We start from the raw sequence: 11,101 nt of genomic DNA on the forward strand, positions 1-11,101 counted from the left end.
AGTCATTTCTCATCCTGGAAGATTATAAGAAGAGAATGTTTTCATGACCATGGTGGTGGTAGTGAGCCATTTTAGAAATACATTTTTACCCTCTTGTTGTTTGAAAACAAAGTAAGAAGCCGGTTACTTCCTATCTGAAGCCCTGTCTGCCTGTCCTCATGAGCCACTAGGCTCAGCTAAATATGTCCCTGGCCAGTATGTGAATAATCCCCACTGGTTTCTGAGACCTCCATCCACCACTGATGTGACATTCTTTGTGTTCAAATGTCTAGCTGACGTCTGATGCTTAAAACAGCCCATGCCTTCACCCCTCTCTACATTGTCACAGCCTGTATCACCGCTCTTAAAAGGCTATCGCAGGCACTCCCAGCACCAGTTGCTAACCAGCCTGCCCACTCTCCTCCCTGCCTGCTGCTGGCTGCCTTGAATGCCTGGTTCCCCAAGCTCCTTGTGGGTCTGACAAAGCAGGGACCATGTCTACCTTTGGCTACAGGAGAGGACTTAGCAAATATGAATCCATCGATGAGGACGAACTCCTGGCTTCCCTGTCAGCTGAGGAGCTGAAGGAGCTAGAGAGGGAGCTGGACGACATTGAACCTGATCACAGCCTCCCGGTGGGGATGAGGCAAAAGAGTCTGACCGAGAAAACCCCCACAGGGACATTCAGCAGAGAGGCGCTGATGGCCTATTGGGAAAAGGAGTCCCAGAAACTCTTGGAGAAGGAGAGGCTGGGGGAGTGTGGAAAGGTAGGCTCTCGGATTTTTTTCCTTAGCTATTCCCAATCCCCTAAACCCGAACCCAGGAAGCTTTTTTATTTTTTCCTAATTTTTCATTCCTCATCACTTTTCTTATAACCCACTTGCACCTGCTATTGAAAATTTTCTCAGGCTGAAATAGTCATCTAACTTTTATGACCACCTAATGGATTATATGAAAGATTCTTAGTTGGGGGGTCCTGCGATCGACAAAGATGGGATCTTCAAGAGGAAAATAATTCACAAGCAAAGTATGGGTTTAGATATTTTGCCAAACAAAAGTCTAATTTGAGTTATAAGTTAAGGATGTGGTATACTTGTTTTATACATATATACATACACACACACACACACATATATATATGGCAGTTAAGTAAATGTATATGGCAGCTAAGTAAATTTATTTTCTTCTATAAAGACAATAGTGGGTAATCTGTTGCTGGACTGTGATGGTGGCTACAATAAAACTAATTCCTTTTTCCAACACCAAGAAACATGGGGTGGTGAGTAATATTTGGGGCTGAGAGTCAGGGCACCTTATTTCTAATCCCTGTTCTGCCCTGAAGTTGTAAGACCTTGAACAGAGAGTCACTTCTGCAGAGTTCTCTTTCATATCAATGGAGGGTGTTCTTCAGACACCATTTTGAGATTTTTATGTTAAAGACTTTCCTAAGAAAATGCATGTGTGCTTAGGAAAGTCTAAGAAATTTTGCATAGAATTTCAAAATGATGGCACACATCCTGAAACCCTTCCAAGGCTCCAGGTTAAGCATCCCTGCAAGGATGACTTCTAAGATTCCTTCCTATTTTATAATGGTGATTCTGAGACCAGAAAATGCATTTCTATTAGAGGTCAGGTCTGTTAAGTTCTTGTTCTCTGCCCAGTAAATAGTTAATTTGAATTTGTCAAATAAATCATTCACAGAAGGAAGTTCAAAAGACTAAGCTCTGAAAATATAGTTATGGCAATAAGAATATCAAAATAATATATTCCTGAATTTGTGGAAGAACACTGGTCAGGAGCAATAGTTTAAAACCTGTGTGCTCTACTGGAATCATCTAAGATCAAAATGGCCTGAAGCCAATGGCAAGACTTTCATAGTACTAATCCAGGAACTGTTAGATGATCTTGATGATAGAGTGTGTGGGCCACATTTGTAGCAAGATATGTGTGAGTTTTGTCCATGTCAATCATTGCAGAATGGGCCATCAGAATCAGGCCAGGGCTCACCAAGGCCACAGTGGTGACCTGCCCTGAGGGTCTGAAGGTGGGTGGTGAGAAGGAAGAATACACAAAATGGGCCAGGATTTGGGTTGGTCAATTATTCCACAAACATAAGGTCTTTTTTTTTTTTTTTTTTGATGTGGAAATGTGTGTCCAAAATCTGGTCACATATAGGAAGTATCACATTTTCCTAACAGTTCTTAAAGATTTTTCCCTAATAAAAAAAGATTAAAACTGCCTCATAATGTCCAGGACAGACAGCCATTGGAGTGATCACCCAACAAAGGCATTTTAATGTCATGACGTCTTGAGATGAGTGGAAAGCAAAGGACAAAGCCTGTTGTCAGCTGTTGATGAAACCCACCTGCTCCTGCCAAAGGTTTTGCTGATCTCTGAGCCCTGCCAATGGCTTATCAGCTCCATTAGAGAGGCTGTGTGTTGATGAACTTTGATTCCTTTCTCAGCTAGTTAACTTTTCTCTCGCTCCTCTTTCCCTGCTGGCAAGGTGTCTCTAGAGTCACAAGGAGTGCTGAGCAGAAGTTTGCCAGTGGAGGGTGTCAATCCATTTCAACTCCAGGAAAAAGCTCAGAGCAGCTGACTGGTGGGTGGGGTGGAGGGGGGTGGTGATGGTGTAAGTGAAGAGCAGCCCGGTGTAGACCATGAGGAGGAGATGAGGGGTCATGCTTATCAGGCTACTGTTGGCTCTGTAAATATTTATGAGAATCATCTCCAACACCTATTGAATGACAGCTTCTGTCCACCTGACTCCCACAAACTTATCCTGCATTAAACATCTCCAAGAGGCCTTGGAGACCCAAAGGTCCATCTCCCTGAGCTTGAGCATCTGCTGGGTGTCAGGCATAGGTGCCAATAAGTACATTCACATCACTTCACTGAACTCGCACCTTCTGGATGTGAGAAGTGAAACCGGGAGAGGTTAAGAAACTCATTTGAGATTAACAGCTTCTAGCTGAAATTCAAACCCAGTCCTGTTGGCACAAAGACTGCGATTCTCAGAATGTGGGTACGTCGGCATCACCTGGGACCTTCCAACTCATTCTAGGACTCCCCCAGACCAGCCGAATGAAGAACTCTGGGGTGGGGCCCAGCACTGTGCAGCTTCACCAGCCCTCCCGGTGCTTTTGACATACTCTGTGGTTGGAGAACCGCTCAACCCTACTGCAGCTTCCTTGAGACCTTCTATGCCAGAGATTTAGCGATTTGTCTAAAATCAGCCAGCTCTTTTTGAGCCTTCCCTGCTGGCTCAGTGGTAAAGAATCTGCCTGCCAAGGCAGGAGACACGGATTCGATCCCTGAGTGGGGAAGATCCTCTGGAGAAGGAAATGGCAACCCACTCCAGTATTCTTGCGTGGAAAATTCCATGGACAGAGGAGCCTGGTGGGCTACAGTCCATGGGGTCGCAAAGAGGAGGACAAGACTTGGTGACTAACACAACAAAGAAAATCAGCTCTTTATGGGTAGAACCAGAACCAGAATGGGAAACCATGCTTACTGCCTCCTTCTTCATATAATGGTGCCAGGGAAGTAATGAGGAGAAATGGTTGGCCACCCTCTTTTTGTTGTCTTATTTATTCCCTGAGTGTACCCATATTCGCTTCTCCCTATCACCCCCTTCAGTGCCTTAAGCCTCACTGCCTCACCCCACCCCCGACCTTCCCAACCCCATTCTTGCAAGTGTTAGTCAACTGTGTCCGACTCTTTGTGAGCCCATGGACTGTAGCCCACCAGGCTCCTCTGTCCATGGGGATTCTCCTGGCAAGAATACTAAAGCGGTTGCCATTCCCTTCTTCAAGGGATCTTCCCAACCCAGGGATCAAACCCAAGTTTTGTGCATTGCAGTCAGATTCTTTACCATCTGAGCCATCAGGGAAGCCCTTGCAGGGATCTGGGTTAACTCCAGAGCAGTTGCAGATAGGTGATCTGGAATACTGCAGTCAGTCCAAACGCGGGAATAATTTTGAAAGTGGGCAATGAATGTTTTAACATCATTCTTCCTCCTTCTCTGGATACTTTTCTCCCTTCTGCTGTTCTTCTCTGAGATATCCCCCAACTAGTCTGGGACTGTGTAGATTTTAGAATGCAAAACTCTGTTTCCTGGGATACCTTTCAGCCCCGGGCAAACCAGGACAATCAATCTCCTTCCTCCCACCCACGCCATCTGTACTATTCTCCAAGACCTCCCCTGACTTAGAGGCTGTTACGCTGTCCTGTACTTAGTCACTCAGTTGTGTCCGACTCTTCGTGACCTCATGGACTGTAGCCCCCCAGGCTTCTCTGTCCATGGAATTCTCCAGGCAAGAATACTGGAGTGGGTTGCCATGCCCTCCACCAAGGGGATCTTCCCAATCCAGGGATCGGACCCAGGGCTCCTGAATTGCAGATGGATTTTTTACCAACTGAGTCACCAGGGAAGCCTGAGGCTGTTAACCAATGTCAATTTAGAGCCATTCAGTTATCAAATTTTACCGAATTCCCTACTACCTGCTGAGCACTGCGTGAGGTGAGAACAGACATGATCCTTTTGTCACCCTGCAGACAGTCTTTTGGGAGAAAAAGACAAATAATTAAAGAGGTACTTTATTGGAGGAGTTACAGCATCATGGGATCACATCACAAAGATAATTTGAGGAGGTGTCAAAGAAGGCTTTCTGGAGGAAATGTCACTGAGATGTCACAGGACAACTCATTGCTGGATAAGAGTTTCGGATATGATCTCTGCAAATATATTTAAGGGAAAAAACACCTCTTGCCAGATAAAGCCTAAAGGTCTTTGAAAAACTAGAAGGGTACCATTTAACAGTGGTGTGACAGGGAGTACACCTTGAATTTCGAGACAGGCCTCTTTCCTCCAAATACTGAAACAGCTAAACACACACACACACACACACAGTGTCACTCTCCCTCCTGCTCCTGAACAAGTGAGTAAATTAAGACTGGACAAGCCATCCCAGGAGTGGCTGACCCCTTCCCCAGGCCATCACTTGGTGCCTGCCACTCCAAACAAGCGGATAACTGGAGGCTATTTCGTGACAGCAACTGGGCAAACAAACTTGGAGACCAGTGCAGTGTTTTCCAAAGCTCATTCCACGTGCCTTGGGCAGCAGGAGGCTGGGGTCAAAAACATTCCCATGTAGGAGGAAGAATTCTGGCTCTGGGGACAGGAAAGGGTCTCCGGGCTTTAGAGAAACTAAAGGGCTAAAAAGATAGCATTAGGGAAAATGGGACTCTGTCAGCAATTGCCAGATTTTTATTTTATCAGAAAAGATATCGAGGAAAAGAAAAAAGGGGGGGGGGGTTCAGCTGAACTTCTCAGTACAAAGTCTGGTAAACAGGAAAGACCAAGATGAAGTGAAATTGTGTTTGCCTGAAAGTCTTTCATAATTGATACCTGGTAAATAATTTAAGACCATCAGGCTGAGGCAGTGGCTTGCTTCAAGATTTTTCTACTGTTCTCTGCTGTTCCACATGATGGTTGAAATGTAGTTAGTGCCAAAGGCAATTATCTTTCCCACATCATGTCTTCTGAAGTCCCATCTCATTTAATCCTGTGATAACATGAGATTTCAAGCTGATTTGCTGCAAAGGGTGAGTTTCTGCATAGAGATGGGTTTTGACCTGCTCCCTCGGTTTCTTTCCCCAGAAAAAGACAGAGACAGCCTCAGCTTCCAGGTGGTGTGGTCTCTGAGACCCCGTGCCAAGCTCTACTTAGAGGGAGGTGCCCAGCCTCTGTAAGCACGGACATAGGACATGGCAGAGGGCTCTGGGCTCCTGTCACAGAGACTGTAGGAGGCAGACTGGGGGAAGAATTTCTGAACATTAAGAAAGGGAACCCAAGGATTTCCCTGATGGTTCAGTGGTTAAGACTTCGCCTTTCAATACAGAAGGTGTGACTTTGATCCCTGGTCAGGAAGCTAATATCCCACATGACTCAGGGCCAAAAAGCCAAAACACAAAGCAGAAGAAATAACAGAACAAAATTCGACATGAAGACTTTTTAAAAATGATCCCCTCAAAAAAAAAATCTTAAAGAAAAGAAAGGGAACTCATAAATGTGTTATGTAATTTGTTGTCATTTGTATGTTGGGATGGAGAAATAAGGAAGGACAGAAGGGTGATTTCCCCAAGGGACGGCTGAATCTGCTAAACGGTAAGTGGACTAGAAGTCGTCCTTCAGGAGAGGGGGTTAAGAGAATAAAAATGTTATCAAGGGTTTTCCAGAGCAGAAGCTCCCACTTATTTGTTAAAAACTGGCAAAATGATGGCAAACTCTTATTCCATAAACTGAATTCTGGATATTTATTTTGCAGAATACAAAAAAATTCTGCAGAATACAGAAAAAGCTGGTGAAAGTTATGCAAGGAAATGTCATCCCTGGTCACCTGAACTAGGAAGATTAGTAGCTGGAGACGACCTTTTTATTCTTAGAAAGTTTTGTCTTACTTGCTTGTGTGTTACTTTTTAAAGAATTTATTCAGATATAATTGGCATATCACATTGTGTGAGTTTTAGAGCAACCACGTGATGATCTGGTACATGTATATATGGCAAAACCGTGTGTTACTTTCGTAAAATTTAATAATGCACTTAAAACGGCAAACTTCATGAGGATACTCTGCTCTTTAGGTTGCAGAAGAGGACAAAGAGGAGAGTGAGGAAGAGCTTGTCTTTACAGAATGTAACAGTGAGGTTTCTGAGGATGTGTACACGGAAGAGGAGGACGAGGACGAGGACGAGGAGGACAGCGAAGGAGAGGAAAGAACAGGTGCGAAGGAGGAAGGGATGAACGGATCTGTGCATTCCGATAGTGTCCATTCTGACAACGCGAGGCCAAAGACATTTACAAGTCAAATCGAAAACATCCATCTGACTAACGGCCACAGCGGAAGGAACACGGAGTCTCCCCCGGCTGCCATTCACCCCTGCGGGAACCCCACAGTGATCGAGGATGCTCTGGAAAAGATTAAAAACAACGACCCCGACACCACGGAAGTCAATCTGAACAACATCGAGAACATCACTTCGCAGACCCTCGCCCGCTTCGCCGAGGCCCTCAAGGCCAACACGGTGGTGAAGGCCTTCAGCCTGGCCAACACGCGCGCCGACGACAGCGCGGCCACGGCCATCGCGGACATGCTGCGGGTCAACCGGCACATCACCAGCGTCAACATCGAGTCCAACTTCATCACGGGCAAGGGCATCCTGGCCATCATGAGGGCGCTGCAGCACAACAGCGTGCTCACCGAGCTGCGCTTCCACAACCAGAGGCACATCATGGGCAGCCAGGTGGAGATGGAGATCGTCAAGCTGCTGAGGGAGAACACCACGCTTCTGAGGCTGGGCTACCACTTCGAGCTGCCAGGACCAAGAATGAGCATGACCAGCCTCTTGACCAGAAACATGGATAAGCAGCGGCAGAAGCGGATGCAGGAGCAGAAACAGCAGGAGGGGTACGACGGAGGAGCCAACCTTAGGACCAAAGTCTGGCGGAGGGGCACGCCAGGCTCTTCACCGTACGCATCTCCCAAGCACTCCCCCTGGTCTTCCCCCAAACTCCCCAAGAAAGTCCAAACTGTGAGGAGCCGTCCTCCCTCTCCGGCGGCCCCGCCCCCGCCCCCGCCCCCCCCCCCTCCCCCCCCCCCCCCCCCCCCGCCCCCCCCCCCTTGCTCCCCAAAGGCTGCCACCCCCACCTCCGCCTCCCCCGCCTCCGCCCCCAGAGAAGAAGCTCATCACCCGCAACATCGCGGAAGTCATCAAACAGCAGGAGAGCGCCCAGCGGGCCTTACAAAACGGACAGAAAAAGAAAAAAGGGAAAAAGGCTAAGAAACAGCCAAACAATATCCTAAAGGAAATTAAAAATTCCCTGAGGTCGGTGCAGGAGAAGAAAATGGAAGACAGTTCCCGACCGTCTACCCCACAGAGATCAGCTCATGAGAATCTCATGGAAGCTATTCGGGGAAGCAGCATAAAACAGCTAAGGCGGGTAAGTAACCCAAGGGCAGACTGGGGCGAGCACCTAGCGTAGGAGTCAGCCTCCACCGCACTCGGGTACCAAATCACCTCTCTAACACTTTTCAGTATAGGCCAGAGCAGGCTGCCAAATCTGGAGTATCAAGAGCAGGTCACTTGAGAGAGCACATTTCTGTTTGAGAGATGTGCTTGGTCCACCTTCTTGGCATCTCAGTCTTTTGAGGGCCAGGCTCACCTTAAGACATTTCAACCTAAAAAAAAAAACCCAATTTCTTTAATAAGAAATCAGGGTATATCTCTCCAAAACAGATTCATCACTTGACAAAAATTTTACCACCGAGTTGCAAGTGACTGAACTTCCCTGGTGTCTCAGAGTGTTAAAGCATCTGCCTGCGATGCAGGAGACACGGGTTTGATCCCTGGGTCCAGAAGATCCTCTGGAGAAGGAAATGCCAACCCACTCCAGTATTCTTGCCTGGAGAATCCCTCTGGATGGAGGAGCCTGGTAGGCTACAGTCCACGGGGTCACAAAGAGGCAGACACGACTGAGAGACTTCACTTTCTTTTCTTTCTTTCTTGCAAGTGATTTAACACCTAATTTATAATAAAAAAATTTGAATATCACCCAGCAATAATCTGGGTTTCCCAGGTGGCACTTGTGATAAAGAACACACCTGCCAATGTAAGAGAGGTAAGAGACCACTTGGGTTCAATCCCTGGGGAAGATCCCCTGGAGAAGGGCATGGCAACCCACTCCAGTATTTTTGCCTGGAGAATCCCATGGACAGAGGAACCTGGTGGACCAACAGAACATAGAGTCTCAAAGAGTTGGACACAACTGAAGCAACTTAGCACACATGCACTCACAGCAATCTGAGTTCTTTCTAGAAAATACTGCTAAAGTCATACTGGACAGATTTTTTTTTCCACTTTATCATTTTCATTGTTTTTATTGAAAGAGAATCCCCTATTTTTGTAGGTGGAAGTTCCAGAAGCTCTGCGATAAAAGCCTGAATTTTAGAAGAGGATGCAGAATTATTCAGTTGGTATTAGATAAAATGTATTGTGAGATGTTTCTAAAATACCTTCTTCAATTGGAGATGTTCTCTGACTTTAAAAATAGCCTCACCCATTAATTCCAAACAGAATGTTAAGAAACTACCAGCATGTTTCTTCTGTAAATATTAAAATAAACTTCTTTTTTATGTCATGAGATTTGTATTGACAAGAAGCAGTTTACTTAAACATGCTCTGGATGTGTTGGTAACTCTGAGCTATAATGAGTTCATGAAATGTGCTGTTATTTTTGTAATCCTAATAAATTTGGATTGAAGATTTTTGGGTCTTTTTAAGCAAACTAATATTCAGAGCTCTCTCTAAAGGTCTGAAATCAAGGACCTTCTTAAAGGTCTTTTTGGTAGTGAGATACCAATAAAAGCTTGGGAAAAGACCCAACTTGACCATTGTCATCCTAGAGGCATGAATATTGGACCCATGATGTCAACTGACACTCCCCCATTCCCAACGACACCCAGAAGTCGTTCAGTCATTTATAATTAAAGTTAACTATCTCTGGAAAAAATGGCAAATTAGAAAGTTTCTTGGTAGAGATGAAACAAGTGCGAAGGGAACACCCGGAAGATAGGCCCCCTGCATTCAGAGCTGTCTTGAGGGTAATGCTAAAGAGTCACCACTCAAGTCTCCTTTGAGCTCTTGCTGTGATAAGCTTCAGTTTAGTGCAGCGGTCCCCAGCCTTTCTGGGACCAGGGACTGATTTCATGTGAGACAATTTTTCCATGGAAGGGGGTGGGAGAGGGGAAGATGGTTTCCAGATGATTACAGAACATTACATGTATTATGTACTTTATTTCTATTATTATTACATCAGCTCCACCTCAGATCATCAGGCATTATATCCTGGAGGTTGGGGATTTTGAGTTTAGTGCATCTCTGTGCTCTGCCTACATAGTGGTGATGTCAGCGTCCACTACGTACATCCACGGACAAGGGCACATGCATTTGCAATCATCCTACCCCATCTCTCTTTCATTCAAGAAAGATCTGGGTTTTCAGATAAGAGAAAGATCTGTCAGAGATTACCTTCATTCCACCTGGTGCTGCACTCCAGCTTATGAAAGCTACAAATCTCCTCTAAAGTCCTTCGTATTGTCTTTGATTAGCAATGTTTCCTTTGTGTCCTACAGAGTATGACAGAGGTCCTGGTGAGCTCTTGGGTCACCCATTTAATAATTATTTCCTGACTTTGTGTGGGGAGTGACTGACATTTTTCTGAACTAAGTTGTATACTTTTCACAACAACTTTAAAAGGTGCTCTTCCTATTTAATCCACGAGGAAACCCAGGTTCAGAGGGGCTGGGGATGCATGGGAGACTGTTTCAGAAGCCCATGCATGCTCCTTCTGCATCACTGCATGTCTCTGCTTCCGTCTGAACTCAGAGTCCTAAGGCTTAGGAGGACAGTGGGAATGTCAGTTTCCTTTAGCAGTGACTTCAGTATTTTACCCCTTTTCATGAGTGTTCACAATCGTGCTCATTGCTGTTGTGCAAAAAAAAAAAGCTAAAATATAGGTTTTTAAAAGGCAAGCATGGGTGTGTGTGTGAGGGGGATTGTGAATTAGCACAGAAAGCCAAGACTGACCTTCCTTTCCCCTGACCTGTGTGTGCATGAGAACAGGGCTCTTCTGAATGTGAAGAGCTTTCAGCTCCACCATGACGAAGCAAAGGAGTAAATGGTTGCTGATAAATAGATCCTTTGATAAAACCATGTATAAATCCCAGAAAAAAGGGGGTGTGCAGAGCTAAGAGGAAGAGGTTAGTTCCCGCACTGCCAGGAGATGCTAGGCTGTGGGGACTGGCTAGGCCTTCTCACCAGACAAGAGTGTTTGGGAGACAAATATCTCCTCCTTCAGATTTTTGCCTTGCTGGAAATTTTTGGGCTTCGGGAGAGAGAAGCATGCACTGATAAGGCACTTAACAAAATGGATCCCCATACTCAACCTACAAAACATTGTAAAGCCCCTAATAAGGCAAGTATGATAAAGTCAGACACTAAGTTGGCATATTTTTCGTTCAAGGAAAGCCCTTTTAGAATGTGATTTCAGAAGACAGCACTG

At 45.6% G+C, this 11,101-nt stretch overlaps 1 protein-coding gene across 1 annotated transcript; it reads left to right on the forward strand.

Moving 5' to 3' along the window:
* The first annotated feature begins 322 nt into the window (after positions 1 to 322).
* Positions 323 to 9,303, forward strand: LMOD2 (leiomodin 2). The gene is given in 4 exon segments (XM_043873139.1): positions 323 to 746; positions 6,625 to 7,644; positions 7,646 to 7,981; positions 8,948 to 9,303. Coding segments are annotated over 4 exon segments (1,656 nt in total). The 5' UTR covers positions 323 to 473; the 3' UTR covers positions 8,975 to 9,303.
* The last annotated feature ends 1,798 nt before the right edge of the window (positions 9,304 to 11,101 follow it).

The sequence above is a fragment of the Cervus elaphus genome, chromosome 18 (genome assembly GCF_910594005.1).
Source record: "Cervus elaphus chromosome 18, mCerEla1.1, whole genome shotgun sequence".
Taxonomy (NCBI): domain Eukaryota; kingdom Metazoa; phylum Chordata; class Mammalia; order Artiodactyla; family Cervidae; genus Cervus; species Cervus elaphus.